The following is a 24,672-nucleotide window of genomic DNA, read 5'->3' as shown; positions in this document are numbered from 1 at the left end:
TCTTCATTCCTCTTTCATCTTCGTATAGTCAACCTGAATGACCCCAAACAAGTCAAAAGTTTGTGTGCCATAATGTTGAATATCACTGAAAATCATTTTGACTCATGAATATTTTAAATCATTCATTATGGGATTGAGAATCCACAATCTAATACAAGCTGTCTTATTCTACATGGAGTGGGTTGCCTCATAGCGACAGACATGTTTAGATCACATGACCACTTAAATGCAACTCACTTTATTTTATAAAACGGTTAGTTCCTGTCCTTGATTCTGATTGGTCAATAGCTGTGTTTTATTCACGATAAAACACGGCTATGACCGCTTCACCCAACGGTTCTGTGTATCACTACACAACACCCTTAGCAACCACTTATAGCAACGTAAACTGTATGTTCTCAATCAATATTGTTTATTGAAGCTTACTGTATTATGTAGCAGAGTATTGTGAGAAAGAGATCGAGTGAGCGAGTTTACTACCTGCATTCAGATTTAGCATTTTCCTTCAGGTCAGTCCTATGTTCATAATAAAAAATCTGTTTAAATGTCCGATGTATTATCTTGTCCTTTCAACAGTTAGGGGGTTTTCCCATGACTGACAGCACTAGTCAAAGCATTTGTCAGTTGCGTCTTGTTCCATGTTCACAACAGTTCAGTCTTTTCAATGTAAAAGACTTCACTACTGACTGACACACTCATAAAGACAGTCTTTGCCGCCATCTATTGGTGTAATAATGTAACTTCTGTTACTGTTCATGGTCAGGGATTATTTTTTCCGGCGGAAGGAATGCTTTTAGTGAAAGTTTACTTCATGAAAGTTGCATTGATACATATTTTTGGCTTTAATATTTGTATTGAGTGGTAACCATTTTATAAACGCAATAAGGTACTCAAGGCTAGTGCTGTATCCGCTTCGCGTCGTGCCTAACAACGCCCTTCAGCCGTGACTGATTCATGATACAGCACAGCCTCTCGTAGCTTATTGCTTACATACAGGACAATTTCGCTCACTGAATAAATAAAAAAAATGGCCAGCTGCTAATAGAGCATTTCTACAATGGCTTTGGTGACCAAAAACTATTGCTTTTGCATGATACATTTATACCACTAACCAGATATCTGCGATATTAGCTAGTGCCTCCTGTAAGTGTGCAAGAATATAGAAAGATATTCTATAGAAGCTTGTTTCCACCACTGAATAACAAAGTAAAAAAGGTAATTGCATCTTTTACATCTCACAATTCTGACTTTTTTTCTCAGATTTGCGAGATAAACTCAAAATTGTAAGAAAATGTCAGAATTGTGAGCTGACTTTTCCTCAGAATTGGACTTTATATAATGCAAAGTTTATATCTTGCAATTCTGAGGGAAAAAAGTCAAAATTGTGAGATATAAACTTGCAATTGCAAGAAAAAAGGTCAGAATTGCGAGCTTATATTGTACAGTATATCCCGCAATTTTATAACTTGAAATTCCGAGTTTATATCACACAATTCTGAGAAAAAAAAGTTAGAATTGCGAGATGTAAACTCGCAATTGTGAGAAAAAAAAGTCAGAATTTTGAGATAAAAAAATCACAATTATCTTTTACATTTTTCTTATTCCGTGGCAGAATCAAACTTTCATAAGATTCAAAACAAGGTTATTATCATTAACTAAAACTAAAACTATTATTTATTTTTTTTTTTTTCGATTGAAATAAATTAGAAATAACATTCAATTTTAAATATTAGATAAAACACTTAAACTAAACCAAAATTAGTAATATTGCCTTGGAGAAATAACTGAATACATTTAAGCTGAAGCACCATAATTAAGCACCACACTGGAACTAGATAAAAACTAAAACTGGAATTCAACTAAAATGAAAACTAAAATAAAAATAAATTAAACCTAAATAGTAATATTTAATAAATAATAGATAAATAAAACAAAAAAAAAATTACAAAAGCACATAGCAAAATTACTAAAAAATGAAAACTGAAAATATAAAATAAATAATCATTTAAAACACTTACTTTTTGCTGTTTTTAGTCCTGTCAAGTTCATGTAACTATCTTTAAAGCAAACTCCATCTATAGGAATTATGTCAGCAACCAGACATCCATCCACCTAATAAAAGTAGTCCCACCTCAAAAAGCATAATTTAGATGACTTTACAGCGTAATTAATAAGGTTTTACTGAATAATTCATGTGCTTCACATTTCTTCTTTTAAACCCTTTGGAATGTTGGCCTGGTTTACTTCCATTGTAAGTGTTTCACTCTAACCGCAGGATGAGTCTCAATTAATTTCTGTGGTAATCGACATTATGCCACAAATGCTGTTGATAGAGCTTAAGTGTGTTGAAGCCAGAACAATCCATTAAGAGAATTGGTGAACATAATGAATGATAAAATTATAAATGAGTATAACAGAATAGCATGAAGGATTATTTAACAGAAAGGGGGTGGAGGCATATAAAAGGGAAAGAGGGCACTACTGGAGATCAACTTTCTAATATAAAAGAAACAGGGACGTCAGTCTCATTTCTAAACAATCACTTCCAGATTGAGTTGGATAAGACAGGCAGAGAGCAAGAGATAAGACAGTATGTTTAACCAAACCCCCAGAAGAAGAGAACAAAGCAAAAGTAGAACGCTCAACTCCCTTCAACGCACGCACACAAAATAGTTTCATTCCAAAACCTAGTTAGCTGACTTGCTGTATACTTCCTACATAGGCAACTGCCTTCAAACACTACACAGGCAGCAACACTGCATTCTACACAAATAGTGGAAGTGCAAGTTTGACATTAGCATGTTGCTAAGTTAACAACATAATACTCTAATAAACATAAAAATACTTGGCACATACAAATATTTGGTAAAATAAAACAATATATATAAAAATTCATGATGGCAGACGAGGTGAGAGTGATTATTATAAAAATACTGCATTTTAAATAGAATGAACAATTTTTAATCAGTATTTTTTGGCATTGAATGAATTGTAAGTATATTTAAAATTATTCTCGCCTTGTCTGGCATCATGGATGATTTTTTCCCCACTGAGCATGGTGCAGCAACCCTCTACATACACATTGGCAATAGAATTGCTATTATCTAGTAAATTTTTAGAACTTGTCAGACATTTGACACATGCATGTTAATGCTGTCAAATGATGAATCGCATTTAAAATAAAAGTTTGTGTTTACATAATGTATGTGTGTACTGTGTATATGTATTATATATATATATATATATATATATATATATATACACACACACACACACACACACGCACACACACATATATTATGTAAACACAAACTTTTATTTTGGATGCGATTAATCGTTTGACAGTACTAACACATATGTATTCAAAATCTAATAATAATTCCCAAACAAATCAGCTTCTCTTCACAAATTTTTGATATAGATTTATTTATTTTCATAAATATAGATTAATATGTGATATAACATGAAAGAACTTTTCAGAAACATCAGTCAATCATTTTTTAAGAATTTTTTGTATGAATGAAAATATATGAATGCTTATTTTGTCATATTAAACAGAAATTATTACATTTTGGGCTGGTGGTGGTGCTTGAGATTATTGATCATTTAATGTTTCTGTAAAAAATGACACAATAATATCAATATAAAACATGCTATGGTCTGACAGGCTGCTGGGCTCATGAATATTAATCATGTTGTTGGACTGATTTGCTGCAATCAAAACATGAAGTGTGACAGGAAAGTGCCATCCAATGGGATTGTTGCTTGTGCATTATGGCTAACAGCATACATTATTTAGTTACCTAGTGCAAAATTTAATTGCATATGTGAGTGATTTACTTGCAATGTAGAGGGTTGTGCAGTGCATTCTGGGATTTTCTCCTCTGCGTATTTCCCTCTCACATGCTGGGGTTAAAAAACATCTCTTGGTCAGACAAAACAGACTGGAACTGCCAAATCAATCACTTTCCCACCTTAGTTCACACACACACACACCCACGCGCACGCGCGCGCGCGCACACACGCACACACACTGCCCTTTTCAATATGCAGTGCTGGCAGTTTCTCTGTGTTGTCAACCTTGACTTACTTTGAAGAGGTCAGACACAGAGTTAGGTTCCCTTCACTACTCATTTAGATTTCAGGAGAGGAGAGAATTGAGAAGGGGAGAAGAAAAGTGGAGGAAAAGAATGAGAAGTAAATAAGAACCAAAACCAAAATGGACAACAACAATAAAAAGAAATCAAAGATTTTTCTATCCTTTATCAGCGATAATGTAACATGTATTTAACCCTTTGTGGAACTGTCTGAATCACTGTCAGTTTTCCTAGTATGGAAACAAGCAGGATGGTTCAACACGGTTTGGAAGGCTTACCTCGGGTTTGGAATGACATGACAGTGAGTAAATAATGACAGATTGTTCATTTTTGGGTGAAGTATTCCTTGCTAATACAAGAGAGAAGGCCTTGCCCAGAATTCAAACACACTAAATGTGTATTCTCTCACATATAAAGCATTGAGAATTCTGATTCATCTTAGTGAATCACTTCAAAAACATGATTCACTTATTAATTTGAGGCCATACATGGACACACAGCATCTTACATATTTTTGAAGTAATAAAAAAATAATTATATTATAATATTCATTACAATAACAAACATAGAAAATAGTATTATGTGCATATTGCAGTAATAGGCCTAAATATTAGGGCTGATCGATTAAAAAGATTGATTTCTCAATTTTAATAGATTTTCATTATGATGAACCAATATTGATTCTTAAATCCCAAGAATCGATCTTTTAGTCTATGCTGTTTTCATTTGATGAATGAACAAAAATTTATGGCGTGCCTCCCATCCAATAAATCACAATAGGCTTTGTGCTTTGTTACTTTTGATCTGAAACAAGGTCTCAGCTTTCAAATTCTGTCAATTTTATTACAAAATTCAAACAATAAATACTGCTTTGGCACTATTTAATGTGGCATGACTTGAAACATGAATGAACATCAGAAGGTATGTTGAAAGATAGAGTACAACTTACTTTTTATTATTATATATGAAACATGTAGTCCACAGCAACTTTTGATAAAATATATTATTTTGCATAATATATAAGTAAACTATGTTTTGTAGTTGACTAATCAATGTTACTAATAAATCTGTTCAAATGCTGTTTAATGAGATCCTCATTATTGTGTGAATGAAAAACAAATCTATATTCTGACTATAGGTCTATAACCTTCAGTCATATATTTGAAAAGATCTGAGATAGTTACGCTTTGTTAATCACCAACTGTTGTTGAACTACTTTAAATATATAAGTAGCTTGCCATTTCCTCCCCAACACTGGCGAATAACCTCCAAAATATCAATGAATGAGGTCAGGTTGGTTTGATCTATCACTACACTTACTGTCTCCCTGCAATGTAACAGGGCCACAGTGCTATGTCTGTGGTACATTTTAGGTTTAATTTACATATCAGAATATACAGGCACTTTTATTGGGTATGGAAATGGGGTTTTGTCTCCAAGGATTTCAAACAACAATGAATGGTCTTTACAAGAAACTAAGTACAGTTAGAAGGAACTTGTAAAGGCTGCAGTTGAAAGCATTTCTCCATCTAAGATCAGCATTAATTGGATAGATGCAATACTTTTGTTGCAGTGTGTTTGTGTGTGTGGGTGTGTTTATATGTACATTGATTGCCGCAGCCTCTGGGATATTCATTTTGTCTCGTTTTCCTGATGCATTGATCCTACGCGGTTTCCCGCAATGTTTCTACATGCACTTGCGTTTATGTGTCTCAATTCTAGTAGGAGGTATAGGGTTTGTGCATTGCCACAGGTATAAATTACAAACACAATGAATAATGAGAAGGAAATCTATAAACAGGCGCAAAACAAGATGTTTCCAGTATCAAGACATTGTTCTGTCCTTCATGAAATCTGAAATCCTGCATAAAGTAAAGAAATCGGAGCAAATCCCAACATATTTGATGTTTAAAGGAATAGTTCACCAAAATGCTAATTTTATAATTATTTACTCAACCTCATGCTGTTTCAAATCTGCATGCTGTTATTACAGTGACCAGAGGCTGTCAAGAATGTTTGTCCATACTTGTTCGCTACCATAGTCTGTCCTTCATACAAAGCTGGTTTCAGAAGCCATAGAATATAGTGCACAAGTTATATGGATCACTTTTATGATACTTTTATGGTACTTTTAGTGTTGACATTCACTATAAGCTTGATTTATGGCAAGAGATGTGTGGTGATTCTTATAAAATTTCTAATTTTGTGTTCCAGAGAAGAAATAACTGCATATGGGAATGACATGAGGGTAAATAATAAAATAAAAAAATAAAAAAGGGTAATCATTTAAATTAAAGGGGACTTATTATGCCCCTTTTCACAAGATGTAATATAAGTCTCCCCAGAGTGTCCCCAAAATGTGTCTGTGAAGTTTCAGCTCAAAATACCCCACAGATCATTTATTATAGCTTGTCAAATTTGCCTCTATTTGGGTGAGAGCAAAAACACGCCATTTGTGTGTGTGTCCTTTTAAATGAAAATGAGCTGCTGCTCCCAGCCCCCTTTCCAGAAGAGGGTGGAGCTTTAACAGCTTGCGCTTTGGATACTCAACAAACACAAAGCTGGAGAATCTTACACAGCCAAAACGCAGGTTTGGAGAGACTGTTTATGATGTATGGGGATTATAAAAAAATGAGAGGGTGGATTTTTAAAATTATAGGCTGGTTGTTTACATACACTGTGGACACACGTCTGTGTTCAAACACTTTATAAAAGTGAATTTTGCATAATAGGTCCCCTTCTTACCGACCCTGAACTTTTGAACGGTAATGTACAGTGTGTGAAGTGGACCAATGAGATATCATGATATAAACTGGGCTAATCAGAGCATGTGATGGTAAAAGTAGCCAAGTGGCAGGCAAAATGTCTCATGACATCAAGGTCATGGCTGGTTGGGACAAAACATTAGATTATCGTAGAAAAGATATTTGAAGACACAGAGAGTGAAAGTAACCTACCTGTGAAACCTTCCGGACCGCTTCACCGCTGATCACCAGACCCTGCGCAAATGTTCTGGCTGCAATAACCGTGCGTGTGATTTTGGTCTTGAGCTCTCTGGGAGTGTCTCCAAATGGCTTCAGCGTTTCTGACTGTTTGGCTACACACTCCAGATACTCCTCTCCGATACTGTACTGAGGGTTTAAAGCTTTAAAGAGTCTTTCCAGCAGACGGGCCCAGAATTCGTTCAGCGCCTCCTCGAGATTGAGGTTGGACCCTCGGTAGTAACGCCGAAGGTCTGAGTACAGATCCTGAAACACCTTTGTGATTTGGGAGAAGAGAGGTCCAAACCCACTCTGGAAGGAAGTCTGGAGCGATGCTTCAGAACGATTCAACAGCTCCAAGAAATAATCTAGAAACACACACACAAGAACAACATTAGGGCAACATTAAAGCTCAAGGGCCACACTCCTAAAACATTAAAAAATCTTTAAAAATATATTAATTAATTAAATTAATTAATTAAATATTAAAAAATGTTAATAAATGAAGTGAGTAGACAGTGCAATATGACCAATATTTTGCATAAAAATGAATTCTATATGACAGTATATATCACATCAATATACTGTATTTACATAAATGTATATGTATATTTTAAATTATATTTGTGTGTTGTCCATTAATAGACACATTTATACAACCACTCATAAGTAAAATAAATTACATAATAATGCAGTATTGTCTATTTTTTAATTAAATATTTTACAAATGTAAGGAACCTTATCTCATTTGATTATTTCCTTTTTATTGGGAATTTAATGGACCCAAAAAATAAGATTACTCATAACAAATGAACCAAATGAAATGAAACTGTAGGATTAATGAAGTGTTTTACAAGATTTCAGTCTTTCATTAAAAATGTAATGTTGAATTCAATATGTTACCTGCTGTTTCTTTGTAATTATTTGTGCATTATAATAAATGAGAAATCATTCACCAGAATCATTCATTCATTTAGATTTTTTAAGACACGTTGAAACATGTCTATAGGTAAAATTGAATCCTTAGTCAATAGTTAGACAGCAGTCAGTTGTGTAGTTTGTGTATCAACACGATGAGAGGCAATGAGATAAATATGTAAAAAAAAAATAAAAAAAATAAATGTGTTTTTAAAAACACACACACACTTACTCACATGAATGTTCAGAGAGAAAGTCAATAAATATGAATTATGTTATGTAACCCAGTGATATCATAAGCTCACAATAACCCGGTCACACATCAATCAATCCCACATTACCCAAGAGAGAGCGTTGAAGTACAGAAAGAAAGATACTCTGCATCTGAGATCGCATACTTCCCTACTGTATAGTATGTGAAAAACAGTATGCCAAAAGAGTAGTATGTCTGAATACAAAGTTTTTTTGAACACAGTAGGCGAAAAGTACCCAGATGACCTACTACTTCTGCTGAGATTCTGAAGTGCACATTCGATGGACACTTTACTATCCCATGAGGCCACAGGAGGGGATTTATGAATGGCAGCGAAGCGATGCAACTGACACAGGTAGGTCACGTGACAATAACAACATTGCAGGTGTAGTATGTCTGAATTTCATTCATAATACCCATGTTCATACTATATAGAACATACTTTTTTAACAGTCATGAACAGGGCTGTGTGTCCACCAAAGCGTTTTTAGCCAGCTGAAAACGCTAGGCGCTCTGCTGAAAACACCTAGCTTTGATCGCTTGAGAACGCTTCGGCAGCGCAGCATTTTTTTCAGTCGAGACGCTTTGCTGCTATGATATGGAATATCCGCGGCACTGTTACTTGTAACTGATTTCACAGATAATTTGTTTTAGACTAAAAATGTTGACACAATGTATAGTACCTGCTATGTATGTACAGAGACCAGCAATATTATTTTCTCATCCATTTTGTTCCGTTCTTTGCTTGTTGATGTCATTGTACAGCAAGAATGTTGTGACAGTTGGTCGGTGTTGTATTTGTCCAGCCCCTCCTCTACTCTGATTGGATGGCTGGCTAAAAAGTGAAAGTGATGAGCATTTAATTTCCTCAAAGTTGAACATTCTTCAACTCGAGGCGACCGGTAAAAAATGCAGAGCGCTCTGCGCTTCAGCATGAAAAAGATGCTCAGCGCCTCATTATGCTCCTCGCATTTAAAAAACGTGGCGCTCCCATTGAAAACAACTGGAAAAGAATGCTAGCAGCTGGAAAAAATGCTTTGGTGGACACACGGCCTAACTTTTTTTGCGGACCAAGCACTGTGGCTAGTGGTTTTCCAAAGTTACTAGCCACTCAGCATTTTAACTTGCCACAATTTTGACATTGATACCATGGGGAAAAACTGCCATATAGATATTTTTAATATTATCTCATAATTTGGCAACAGATATATTAGGCTGCTGTCACTTTAAGACCTGACACAGATCCATTATACTGTTAGTACTGAGGCAGCTTTATGTGCGTGCACTTTGTGTGTGAGCACAAAATTTGCGGGAGTGAGTAAAATTATGCCCAATACATGCAATCCCACGCCAGAATTCAAGACTTGTAACAGCAACAATATTAATCTGGTGTAAATTATACGAGGGGAGGCGGGTTTGTGTGTCAACATAATGTCAGAGAGATAAGAGATCGAGAAAGAGCAGCTGGTATCGTGTATCTATTCTGCGGAAAATTAGTATTTGAAGTGTTTCAGATATATTTCAATATTGATATGCATCAAAAAAATCTATATTTTTGACAAAAAATGTATATATTATATATAAATTTTAACCCGCCAAGGTGGCTAATAGGAGTGACTGTGTTACACGCCACTGCTGAAATCTACTTGCATTTGGCGGTTGTTAATATCAAGCCCTCGTCGTGAAGTAAATTCAAATGTAGCACCTACTCAGACAGAATGCGATTTCAGATGCGACGATAGAAACTGGATATAGAGCATGGCAGGAATGATGTCAATTTGTGGGCCAACCCTGGAAATTAGCATCACACTGGTTCCCTCTTTTGGATTATCACAAAAATAACATAATATAATCAACACAATAAACATAATAAATCAACAAACATTTATGATACTTACACGTTTTGTCCATCAAGACAATGTTCACAAATGAACACAACTTTTACGAATTTTGAAGCCTAAATACAATTGCCAGAAGTAAAAAGCTAAAGGTACAGGAACTACACCACGCTCCCACAACTTCAACGTCACCACCACTAAGCTTCCAACAACTCTTTCAGTTTTTATCTAAAAACATTTTCCCTGAAAGTTTAAATTAGAGTGATTTGTAAGATCACGATTAACATGTCTGATCTGAGAACAGACTTGACTTTCTTTTCCTCACCGGAATTCCAACACAACTTGTAACACTCTAAAACAACATTCAGAGGCAATAAATACTACATTAGGGCAATTCTATGATGTGCGTGTGTCGTGTGTACTTAAAAGCACAAAAGTCATGGATTTCAGTAAACGAGGCTTCGTTACGTCATAAGTGTTTCGAAATTTCAATGGTTTACGTGACTTTGGCAGTTTGATATGTATCCGAACCACTGATTCAGTACAAAAGATTCATAAAGCTTCCAAGCTTCATGAAGCAGTGTTTTGAAATCGCCCATCACTAGATGTTGTTGAATAAAGTCGTTATTTAGTTTTTTTGGCAAACGAAAAGTATACTCATCACTTCATAACATTAAGGTTGAACCACTGTAGTCACATGAACTGTTTTAAATAGCTTTAGTACCTTTCTGGACGTTTGAAAGTGTAAATTAACTTGCTGTCAATAGAGACCTCACTGAGCCATCGGATTTTATCAAAAATATCGTAATTTGTGTCCCGAAGATGAACAAAGGTCTTACAGGTGTGGAACGACATGAAGGTGAGTAATTAATGACAGAGTTCTCATTTTTAGGTGAACTAACCCTTTAATGCCTGTCAATCAACAATAGAGCACCGCCCTCAGGCTGAATAACGCAAGGACATTAGGCCTCTGTCAAAAGTGTGTCTGCATGTGTTCAGCGATTAGAATAAAAAGCTTACAAAATGTTCACCATAAACTAGTGCTAAGAAACCAGAATCTACCTAAATTTATGGTCAGGAGTCACTGATACAAGTGTATAAATTCAGCCATGCTTGTCTGTACATTTATAACACACACACACACACACACACACACACACACACGCACACACACACGCACACACACACACACACACACACACGCAACAATTCATAATGATGAACCCAAACCAGGTCAAAATTAATCTTTCTAAATCCTATACCATTTCTATTCCTACATCTTATGTGCGTGTGTTCAGAGATCTTCCCCACATTGCACCAATGGGATTATGTCTTTCATGATGAAATACAGAGCAGTGTGCTGTAAATAAGACCTTTTTGTGCCCTACCTCTGATTAAGTTCACATTAGTCATACTTTTGAAATGGCCAAACAAATGCTTAAGGATACTGCACACAGACTTGATGAAATATTAAACAGATCATTGACCATTTGTTTTTTTCCAGCTGCCCTTTTTTGTTGAAATGACTCAGTTACTGGAATCTAAATCCCATCACATTCACGTCCCCCTGCACTGTGAGGATCCCACATTCATTACCTATCTTCACGCTTCAATGGTGTCACGATCACTGTCTGTTCCTGTCAGTTCCTGGACTCCATTTCCCATAATCCTCCTTGCCAATCACATGCACACTCCACACCAATCACCAGCTGCCACATACAGCTTAGCACACTACCTGGACTATAAAGGACTCACACACACACCACCTCATTGCGAAGTCTTGATTTGCCCCGGTGATCATTTCTAAGCGTTTTCTGTGGATTGTTATTCTGTTGCCGATTGGACTGTTTATCTCTTGTGATTCTCTGCTGCCTGCCTTGATCCTTGCCTGTTTACTGGACTGTGTTTGTTTGCCGCCTGCCCTGATCTCTGCCTGCTTCCTGATACCGTTTGTCTGCCGCCTGCCTCGACCATTGCCTGTCCCCGTTTACGTCTCTGCCTCTGCCCTTACCTGTGTATACACTATTCTTAATAAAAGCTGCAAATGGATCCCCATGCTGTCGACCCATCATTACAAATGGACACTTTTCTTACCTTTCATATTTTCATTTAAAAACCTCTCCAAAGTGTGTTACCACTGAACCAGGTGAGTGTATCTTCACTCCCCGTCACTCCTAACACAACTACACACACATATATATATATATATATATATATATATATATATATATATGTATGTAAAGGGCTTGACATTAACACACACACACACGCACACACACATATATATATATATATATATTACTGTTTATATAGTGAAATATTATTACAGTTAAAATAATGTTTATTTTAATATACTTCAAAATATAATTTATTTCTGTGAAGCAAAACTGAATTTTTTAGCATCATTACTCCAGTCTTCAGTGTCACCTGATCTTTCAGAAATCATTCTAATATGATGATTTATTATTAATGTTGGAAACAGCTAAATATTTATTATAACCTGTGATACTTTTTTTCCAGGATTCTTTGATGAATAAAACGTTAAAAAATAACAGATTTATGCTATAGGAATAAATTATATTTTAAAGTATATTAAAATAGAAAACCATTATTTTAAATTGTAAGCATATTTCACAATATTGCTGTTTTTTATCAAATAAATGCAGGATGAGCTTAAGAGACTTTTTTCATAATTCCTCATAATTATCAAAAATGGTAATATAATAAAGTGCTTTCACATCATCATTTCGCCAGCCTACACTTCACATAATAGTCCTGTAGGTGGCACTTGGGCTTCATTAACTATGATAGTTTCATCAAATAGTAAACGGTGTATCAATATACATAAATACACTAAATGAATTGAACACTACTTACATTAATGCGAGTTTTGGTGCTGCATGGTGTGTCGTAGTCAGTTAACATCCATTTTGTCAGCGATGCAATTTGATTTATAAACTGAGACAAACCGCAGAAATCGCTCCACAAATTCAAGTTCGTCTGTATGTAATTTTCAACCGCTCTACTTCACTTTGTCCAATGAAATTTGAACTTCTTGTGCTATATATCACGATTGGTTGGTGTATTATACATGACAAACGGGCATTGATGAATTATGTAATATTTTAAAATATGTAATATATTTTTAATTAAATCGACACACTAGCTTTGATTATTGATGAAAAAAGTTTTAAAATTGTTTGGTTTATTTTTGTCTTCCATCAAGCCATATAGACACTCACCATCTAGGCCTATATGGCTCGAGAGCCTAGGTTTTGAACAGACTGTGGAAAATCAGTCAGCCAATCAAAATGCACGCAAACCCCTAGCAACGCATTATGGCAATGCCTCAGACTGGATATGTAAAAATAAACAGGAAATTTCCGGCTTTTGAGCGATTTGTTACTATTGCACACGTCATATAAATTATAATTTAAATGGATTTTGTTTTATTGACCACAATATAATTGCTATTATCTGAGAGGGGCACTTTTGGTTAATTTCGAAAAAGGGCAGGGGCTCGAGCCCCCAAAGCCCTCCCCTCTGCACGTGCCTGTATTTAAAAATATCCTTAGTCCTCCAAGGTTTATAATGGTTGTAAATGGGGGGCCATGCTTTGAAGCCAAAAATAATGCATCCATCCATAAAAAAAAAAAGTAATTAATACGACTCCAGGGGGTTAATAGAGGCCTTCTGAAGTGAAGCGATGCATTTTTGTAAGAAAAATATCCATATTTAAAACTTTATAAATTTAAATAACTAGCTTCCAGCCGACGACCGTACGCAGAATCTACCAATTTACGAACTGTACGCAGAAGTCGACTTGCGCCAAATGAGTAATCCTCTGACGCGATGTATGACGTAGGATGTAGGAGTATCGTAAGCTTTGATGCTTCTCGCAGTTCAAACAAATAGGGTTGTGGAACAAACTCAAGCTCCTCTTCTCTTATAATGATATCCTCCGACATTTGTCTTTAAAAATGATCATTTTAGACTTATAATCCGTGACCGGTGTTTTGTTTTGCTCTCTCCTCTGCGCCTCTGCGTTCGTCATTACGTTGTGCGTCAGGTCAAAGGATACTCTTCCGCCACAAATCAACATGCGCATTCTGCGTACGATCGTCCGCCGGAAGCTAGTTATTTGAATTTTTGAATTTGAAGTTTTATATATGGATATTTTTCTTACAAAAACGCATCTTAGTCATTTTTGCCTTTATTTACCCCTTGGAGTCATATGGATTACTCTTTTTTTAATGGATGGATGCATTATTTTTGGCTTCAAAACGCGGCCCCCATTCAAAACCATTATAAACCTTGGAGGACTAAGGATATTTTCAAATATATTTCTGATTGTGTTCATCTGAAAGGGGATAGTCATATACACCTAGGATGGTTTGGGGGTGAGTAAATCATGGGGTAATTTTCATTTTTGGGTGAACTATCCCTTTAATAACTACTATTAATTATGTATTTAATCATTTATAAGAGATATATAATTGTTCATGAAAGCTGGAAGTGAAAAACCTTATATTCAGGTGTGCATAATTATTAAGCAGGTTTTCTTTTACAGGCAAAATGAGCCAAAAAAAAGAGATTTAACTCAGACTGAAAAGTCAAAAATTATTAAATGCCCATGAGAAGAATGCAATACTAGAAATTGCAAAGTTAAAGCATGACCAATGGACAGTGAAATGCACATAGGGTCAAACAAAAACAGATGGAGAAGAAAAGACATGTTAACTGCAAAAGAATTAAGAATTGAGGTGAAGAATTAAGTGTGAAACCATCAGGAACCCTTTAGTCTCCAGTGCCACCATTTTCCAGAACTGCAACCTACCTGGAGTCTCCAGAAGTGCAAGGTTTCAGGATCTCAGAGACTTAGGTTAGGTAAAGAATCCTAAAAAATGACCCCCACTTAATAAGAATCACAAGTGCTGTGAAATACATGAAGACTGTTTTTTTATAGGCTTTATAGACAGACAGATTGAGAGTGAATCATGAAGGACCAGCACTACATCCTCTTGTACCACTGTTTGAAGAATTTATCTTCTAGAATCTGGCAGTAGGTTTTGGAAGATCCTTTTTAGTCCATCTCTGCAAGATGGACTTTTCAGGATAGGAGATGGACTAAAAATTAACTTCCAAAATTTACTTGTGGTGAGGAAACACCCTGATTTTAAATAAAGAGAAACTGATATCAAAAAAAAAGAAAAAGAAAAAAAAAAGAAAAAAGGAAGGCCATGAAAAGTAGATTCCTAGTTCTTTATATTCCTGTCACACCCATCTGACCCTCCACCCCCTCACTACACCCCTCTCTCGTTCTCCCTCTCCTCCATCTATCTCTCTGACAGGCGTGCAGGCGTAATGATATCAGCGGCATCGTAACAGAACACGTCGGGCTGTTAATTTGCGACCGAGCCCGTGATGGAGAGACAAGCAGCTGGGGACCACAGAGTGATGGAATGAGAGGAGAGAGAGAAGGGAAGGGATGAAAGGAAGAGAGGGATTTGAATGTGATTACATGTAATTGTATTTGTGCATTCTGACAAAGTGCTGAATGACTGAATTGAAGGAGTACCAGCCCTCCCTCATTTTATTCAATATTTTAAAATTAATGCACACACAGAGACATTTGAAGCTGGATTGGTGAGGACCTTTCATAGAAACAATATTTTCCATACAAAGATTATGATATTTAGCTACCCTACTACTTCTAAAGGACAGTTCACACCAAAAACAATAACTATAACAATAAATATATTGGTGTCCACACCAATGGATGATAAGATATTGTGAGCGCACTCTGCAATTTTATCGTCCGCCACTTTAAATGCTCAAGCTCCTTAACGCCAGGTGGATTCTGATGTTTTTATTATTTATCATCTGGACAAAATCATTCACTAAATATTCCTCTGAATCATTCCTCTGTGTTGTTATCGAAATAATGGTGGTATGGACACTATTCTCATAGAATTAGAACAATTATTAAAACCTGATAGTGGTTATAGTTACCATCCTTGGTGTGAACGGGCCTTAACCTTCACAAACACCTAACAGTTCTCGGTTAAAAATCTAACCGTACTATCATCACCCGGGTGTTGATCACGCGAGCGCAGGTGAGACCTGAACAGCACAAGTTGCTATCTGTGTTTAAACTAAACTCATTTAAGCATAAACATTCAAGACGGGTCTCAGGCAGCGCGTAAATATTGAGTTCTCTTTCAGGTCTTGCTCTTGAACAGACAAATTCACACAAAATTATGCCTAACAAACAGTAGGTTATGTCTGAACATAAACAGTTGAGAAAGACAGTATCAGTGTATTGGATCTGTGCATTATGTCTTAAAGTGACAGCAGCCTAATATTCCTGCTGTCTGTATTTTTAATATTAATCAAACAACACAAGTTTATACAGTGAAGATTATATGTAATGCTGTTTTCCATTTGATTACTTCAATTTCTGTACCTGAAAACTACTATTAGATACCCGTTAGATAACCTGAAAAGCACCGTTTATTTTATTTGTATCTTTGCTCTATTGTATTTATTCGTGCTGTTGCTTGTAGTTTGATTATTTGTTCTTATTTTCTTTATTTTTATTTGACAGTAGTCCTTTTTTCTCTGAACATAGCACATACTGAACTGTACCGAAACTGTGACCGTGAGTAATTTGAACCCTTACACCCCCTAGTAGACATTATTCAGTTTAAAGTTGCAGTATGTAATACTGAGGGCTAGCGGTTGAAATGGGTACTGTAGTCCAACTTCAAAATACTGGAGAGAGTCGATTTCCCTGCCCCCTAAGACTCGACGCTCACGCGGGTTGCCAGATTGAGGACACGCAACAGGAACGAGCGCAATTGACAATGGAAAGTGATGAGTCTTACACTGTAAGTTGATTGGCTAATGTATACATTTGCAATTGTTTCATTGCCAAGACCAGGTCGGGTAGAATCTGCGATCTCAGACCCAATTTGTTTGCTGGCTTTCATGGCTGTGATCCGCTGTGTTTTCCGCCAACTGGCAACCAGCAGTGTCGAAATACTATTGAGTAAATTGGCAGCACGCGTGATCACACAGTCCAAACCAACAACAGACATTCCGACACGGAACGCACATTGTTTTTCAGAGAACTTAGAAAAACATATTATGGTATTTATATGCTTTAGTGCAGTCAAAAATTACATAGAGCAGTGGTTCCCAACCTGGTGGCTCATACCAACTTACTAACTTTATTGTATTAACACAAAAACTAGTTTGGAACTGATTTTTAATAGCTTACCGTTATTCATCAGTGTTAGTGATATTCCTACAATTTCTGTGTATGTTAAGTAAGGTGGAATGTTACTTATGTGTGTGCAACCATTTTTGAGAAATAAACTTGCTTGGTTCAAATTGCTAACAATTTGGAGTGTGGCTTAATGACCATGGGAAACTGTGGGTCCCATGGCCAAACTATTTATGAGCCCAATTTATGAGCTTTTCAAATAGAGAGGACCACTTTAAATGTCAGTTTTCTGCATGTTTCACTATATTTGTTAAGACATTTTCACAAAATTTGGCCTTCATAAATATACTGAATCTGTTTTTATCTTAATGGGGGACTTTCCACTGCCTTTTATTGTGTTTATATTAAGCTAATGAGACCATCTATCCCTTAACCCCAAATTTAACCCCCATTACATTAAGAATTTAATATGTTTATTGTTTATATGGTTTCCTCTTAAGGATAATTGGCTCTTTTTTCCATATTGTATTATTGTTATGAGGAAATCTGATCCAAAAACAACAACTAATCAGTAATGTTTAGGTGAGCATAAACATGGTTAAATAGTGAACAAGGACAAGTTGTACAGCAGACCACAGACGTATCTTCTGCTTAAATTTAAAGTGAATTACAAATGCATTAATCTTAAACCCCAATACTGGATGACTGGATGGATGGATGGATGGATATCTTCAACCAATTAGGTGTGTGTGTGTGTGTGTTTTAAATAACTGATTATTGTATTCATATGGTTGAGGAAACACAAAACAGGAATAGGAATAGAATGTTTAAGCAAACCAACAACAACAAAAAAGTTGAAGCAAAACGGATAAAATGGAATAGAACTGAATCAAACTGAACTACAATGAAGCAAACAGAACATAACACAAGATCAGAAATTTGTCCCTTACACACACAACACAAGCATGCACAAACACTTTTTCCACTTGTCATGTGAAAGGCTACAGGCTCCGTCACATAATCCGAAGAGGTCTGATTGAGGCTTGAACCCATGTACTGCTGAGCAGAGCGGCAGCCGAAAGGTCATGTTCTTCACCTGCAGGTCTGTCTACACCTAGTATCAGAGATCATGCATTTGGAATGTACATGAATTTCAGGAACTTTATGGTCACAAATGAGCTCTTTAAAGCCTCCTTCAGAGGAGCTCGTAAACTCTGCAGCTCCTGTCTGAAGGGTCTTAAATCAGACAGTACACCAGCTGTGGCCTGAATCTCCTCCTGATAACATGCATGTCAACTGCACAACCTGAGTCTCCACAGGTGCACACACAGGTGTACCTACATGTCAAAGGAGCCTATGGTACTATACACTAACGTTCAAAAGTTTGGGGTCAGTAAGATTTGTTTTTAATTCTTTTATTCAGTAAGGATGCATTAAAGGGTTAGTTCACCCAAAATGAAAATTCTGTCATTAATTACTCACCATCATGTCGTTCTACAACCGCCAGCAAGATAATTAACACTTTCAGATGCCCAGAAAGGCACTAAAGACATATTTAAAACAGTTCATGTGACTACAGTGGTTCAACCTTAATGTTATGATACGACAAAGCTTTACGAATCTTTTGCTTCGAATCAGTGGTTCGGAGCGTGTATTAAACTGCCTAAGTCACGCCCCCCAGTGGTGAACCATTGAAATTTATCAATGGTCACGTGACTTTGGCAGTTTGATACATGCTCCGAATCACTGATTCGAAACAAAAGATTCGTAAAGCTTCGAAGCTTCATGAAGCAGTGTTTTGAAATCGCCCATCACTAGATATTGTTCATATTGATATAAGTCATTATTTTGTTTTTTGGCGCACAAAAAGTATTCTCGTCGCATCATAACATTAAGGTTGAACCACTGTAGTCACATGAACATTAAATATGTCTTTAGTAGCTTTCTGGGCATCTGAAAGTGTAAATTATCTTGCTCGCAATGGAGGCCTCACTGAGCCAACGGATTTTATCAAAAATATCTTAATTTGTGTTCCGAAGATGAACGAAGGTCTTACGGGTGTGGAATGACACGAGGATGAGTAATTAATGACAGAATTTTCATTTCTGGATGAACTAACCCTTTAAATTGATCAAAAGTGACAGTAAACACATTTGCATTATTACAACAAAAAAAAAAAATCAAATAAATGCTGTTCTTTTAAACTTTCTATTAATTAAAAATCATGAAAAAAAATGTATCACGATTTCCACAAAAAATATTAAGCAATGGTTTTTAACACTGATTATATGAGGAAATGTTTCTTAAGCATCAAATCCACATATTATAATGATTTCTGAAGGATCATGTGACACTGAAAACCAAAGTTATGGCTGCTGAAAACTATTCAGCCGTCACAGGAATAAATTACATTTTAAAACATATTAAAAGAGAAAACAGTTATTCTAGATTGCAAAAAGATGACTGTTTTACTGTATTTGTTAGCCTTGGTGAGCATAAGAGACTCATAACATAAAAACTGCCGGTCACTGTTCCTCATAAAACTTGTGTGTGTGAGGGAGAGATACAGACATAGAGAGAAATGTCTTTGGGATCAAAGGTCTGTGTCGCAGTAGGTCTTCCTCAACATGATTTGCATGTCAACATGAAACGGCCAATAACGATGCGCAACAGAGCAGCTGTCCTTGTCGCAAATGACATCATCAGAGGTGACCTTCAACAGGAAATTGTTTTCATGGATGACTCAGTGTAATTGAAAATATTCTTTCAATATATCAGCACTTGAATTGCTCAGTTGCTATTCACACACAGGACTATAATAAATATATTCAGCTAAGAAAACATTACCGATTGAATCTGCGGTGATTCAGACAAAGGCACTTGTGAACAAGTCGTAAATTAAACAATGTGATATGATATACGAGATTAATTATCTTCTATGCTGCGGTTTGATTCAATTTAGTTGTCTTTAACACAGACACGTGACTGCATGCAACTTGAATTTGATTGTCTTTAGAAATTTGATTGTCTTCCACTTCTGTTCAGCTTTATATTTAAATGTGGCCAAATGTTTTCAACGTATGTGTGTCTGTGTCTGACATGTTCAGAAACGGTCCCCTAAAATTCATAAACACTACTGAGAATCTCCTCACCCTTACAGAGAATCCAGCACCCAACATACACACACACACACACACACACACACACCCACCCTAAAACACATCGAGAGCCATACTTAACCTCCTAAAACAGACTCATAACAGCTCATTATGCTCTAACATACTTTTAGCAGTGATTCTAAGAAGACAAAACAAACTCTCTTAGAGACAAACCTTTCAACACATGAAGAAACTAATTCAGTCACACGCATACCTTACGACAGATACAACAACACAGACAGTAAAATATGAGGAGGGGTGTATGAAAGGATTACAAGATTTACATGACCTAAGGATAGAAATATGATGGGTGGATGAAAGATAGACAGAAAGATAGAACTAAAATATAGAATGATGAATAACAGACAGACAGACAGACAGACAGATAGATAGATAGATAGATAGATAGATAGATAGATAGATAGATAGATAGATAGATAGATAGACAGTACAATAGACAGACAGACAGACAGACAGAACGACAGAGAGACAGAATGACAGACAGACAGTCAGAAATATATAGATAGATAGATAGATAGATAGATAGATAGATAGATAGAAAGGCAGACCAACAGACAGTACAACAGACAGTAGGATAGACAGACAGATAGATAGACAGACAGAACGACAGATAGATAGATAGATAGATAGATAGATAGATAGATAGATAGATAGATAGATAGATAGATAGATAGATAGAACGACAGACCAACAGACAGTATGACAGACAGTATGATAGACAGACAGTACGATAGACAGACAGACAGACAGACAGAACGACAGACAGACAGACAGACAGATAGATAGATAGATAGATAGATAGATAGATAGATAGATAGATAGATAGAACGACAGACCAACAGACAGTACAACAGACAGTAAGATAGACAGACAAATAGATAGACAGACAGACAGTACCATAGACAGACAGACAGACAGACAGACAGAACGACAGACAGTACGATAGATAGACAGATAGATAGATAGATAGATAGATAGATAGATAGATAGATAGATAGATAGATAGATACAACGACAGATAGAAAGGCAGACCAACAGACAGTACAACAGACAGTAGGATAGACAGACAGATAGATAGACAGACAGAACGACAGAACGACAGATGATAGATAGATAGATAGATAGATAGATAGATAGATAGATAGATAGAACGACAGACCAACAGACAGTATGACAGACAGTATGATAGACAGTACGATAGACAGACAGAACGACAGACAGATAGATAGATAGATAGATAGATAGATAGATAGATAGATAGATAGATAGATAGATAGATAGATAGATAGATAGAACAGCAGACCAACAGACAGTACAACAGACAGTAAGATAGACAGACAAATAGACAGACAGAACCATAGACAGACAGACAGACAGACAGAACGACAGACAGTACGATAGATAGACAGACAGACAGACAGACAGACAGACAGACAGACAGATAGATAGATAGATAGATAGATACCACTCTTTACTGCCAGTTTTCTCTTTTTAGATACTTTATTTTTTTTCACAAAGCTATTAAACTAAACTAGAAAAATGTGAGAGAAAATGAAATCGATGTAGAAATGACAACAGCCCCTGAGATTTATGATTTAAGAGACTTAGCCTCAGGTTGTTGTAAATTGATCTTGTTTCCAGTTAGTAAGGAACGAAAACTGGAAACAAATGTCTGCATCTTTGACAGCAGGCATGATTCAGAGAGGCTGTTTTATTATGTTTATAATAAATATTGTCACATTTTGCACTGTTAATACCTTTAGTCTTTTAAATCTTACATCAATAGCTACACATTCACACACACACACACACACACACACACACACCCTGGGTATAATCCACCATCGTTGCTTACTGTGCCAAGCATAATTCATGCTGGGAAACACACACTGACCAGATCTCCTCCCTGTGCCACAGCACTTGGGAAATAATCACAGTTCAAGCATTCTCACCACAAACACACTACATTATGTGTGTGTGAGAGAGTGTTTGTACACACACAGGATTCCTGGAGGTAAGCTGGCAGAGACATGCTTTAAACCCCACAATTGGCACTTACGAACTCCAGAATGACAGAGACACTGACTTGTTTCAGCTTTAAGTACCTAAGTCACCAACTGCACAAAAACCCACTAAAGAGAGAGATTCTATATATATATTGCTTCGGTTTTTAACATTCAATTTCAACAATGATTCTAGAGATTATTAATTCTCTGAAAAGCGCTATACTCTGCCTGTTCTCGTCTACTTTATTTGTTCTGCTTTCCCAACAATAAAATTAAACAGCTGCGACATTTGGCCAAGATCATGATTAGGGTGCCAGGCCTACCCAAACCATCTGTTGACCTTTTTTTATTTTTATTTATTTTATTTTTTATTAGGCCATGTTAAGAAATTCCCTGGTCATGTTTTACATATTTAACATTCTAAATAAATATATAAATATTGCTTTTATATTACATATTAATATAAATTAAATTATATTTTGCATTAAGAAAATCAAGTGCATTTTTTTTTTAATTATTATTTTTGCATTATGACATTATTTTTATTTATTTAATACTAATTGAAATACTCATCTCTAGTAAGTATAATGTACACCACAATACTGTAGTATTATTGCAATGCCTGTAATTTTTTTCCTTTTTTTTTTTAAATGGTCGAACAGTGATTTTTTAATCACCGTATCACAATAATGACATTTTAATTTCTTACTAGCAATGAGAATTTAGGAGAAAAATGCACTTGAATGAAAATAATGTCACAATGCAAAAAATAGGCTTTCATTTTTCTTAATGGAAAATATAATGTCTTTTTTATTCTTTGTAAGAATCCCCCATCCAAAACAGCAAAACACACACATATAATGCATGTAATTGCATAAAGCATGCCTTTATGTGAATGAGAAGTTGTTTGTCTCTTACAGACAGAACTAATCAAAACAAATCACACCCACACACACCAATCTACACAAAAAGCAAAAACACTGATTAAAACGCCTACACACAGAGAGAGAGAAAAAGATAGGATTATGAAACTAGAGAAAGATAGAGGGAGAGAATTATATACATAATATATATACAGACATTATACACATTATTGTAAGAAAAGTGTAAGTGTATTGCTGTCAAAACATTTGGTTGTAGGGCTCGATCTCTGTCTCTCCAAACACAATCACTCAGGTAAACAGTGTGAATAACATCCGCACTCACAGTATTCAGCAGGCTTGTGTGTAAGTGAGAAATCCACACTGTACGCACACACACACACACACACACACACACACACACACACACACACCATCTGTCTAATGCCACTAGGAGGTTTTATCAGTGCTGCTCTGAGATATCAAGCACAGGTTTGTTAGGCAAACAAACCACACTCTTAGAAAAAACGGTTCAATTGGGTTCTATAGAGAATCCTGGGGTTCTTGAAAGAACACTTTATGCAAAAAAGGTAGGATAAATATCTTACAGTTTTTGTCAATCACTAGGACACATTTCTCAATACTTAGGTCACTTTCAAAACTCTTCACACAGCAGTTAATTTCACATTTAAAATGCACTAAAACTACCAAAACACTTCAGTCTCAAATCAAGTCATCCTTCCGTAACTCTAGCAAAAGTTGTCATCTAAAAAACACACTTTATCATTCATAAAACACTGACCTAAAAAAAACACTAAAATCAGATAGCATGTTTCTTTTGTAAAATGTCTTTAGAAATCAAGAATGACACTTTCTACTGCTTATAATTCATTTTCAATATGGTATTACTGTAGAAATGTAGCTTATTCATTTTTGTATTATGTTAGGTATTGAACTTTAGTTTAACAGTTTTCAAAAAGAGTATGCGAACATGTTTAAATTGGCCTGTAGGTATATAGAGTTTTGGCTGTGTTTGTGTAGAAGTGAGAAATATATTTATGTAATTTGAAAAATGTAGTCATTGAATGCATTTTGTGCCAAAGCAATGAAAAATAATCCACAGTTTAGCCCACATAGACTGCTGTTGTGCTCAGCGTGTGAAGAGTTTTGAAAAACTGACCCAAGTATTGAGAAATGTGTCCTAGTGATTGTAAAAAAAAAAAAAAAACTGTAGATGATTGCATAATACTTTAATGTTTAACTGGTTATTTCCATTTTTTTCTAGTGATTAAGTATGTTTACCAGCTGTTTA

At 35.7% G+C, this 24,672-nt stretch overlaps 1 protein-coding gene across 1 annotated transcript in view; it reads right to left on the bottom strand.

Annotated features, from left to right (window-relative positions):
- gpc1b (glypican 1b) overlaps nt 1-24,672 on the bottom strand; it is a 95,300-nt gene that overhangs the window by 20,111 nt on the left and 50,517 nt on the right. Inside the window, exon 3 of the mRNA XM_051915110.1 lies at nt 7,055-7,446. Within this exon, the coding sequence (XP_051771070.1) occupies nt 7,055-7,446 (392 nt within the window). The remainder of the gene's footprint in view (nt 1-7,054; nt 7,447-24,672) is intronic.

The sequence above is a fragment of the Ctenopharyngodon idella genome, chromosome 2 (genome assembly GCF_019924925.1).
Source record: "Ctenopharyngodon idella isolate HZGC_01 chromosome 2, HZGC01, whole genome shotgun sequence".
Lineage (NCBI taxonomy): Eukaryota > Metazoa > Chordata > Actinopteri > Cypriniformes > Xenocyprididae > Ctenopharyngodon > Ctenopharyngodon idella.
This window is presented reverse-complemented; position numbering and strand designations above follow the sequence as displayed.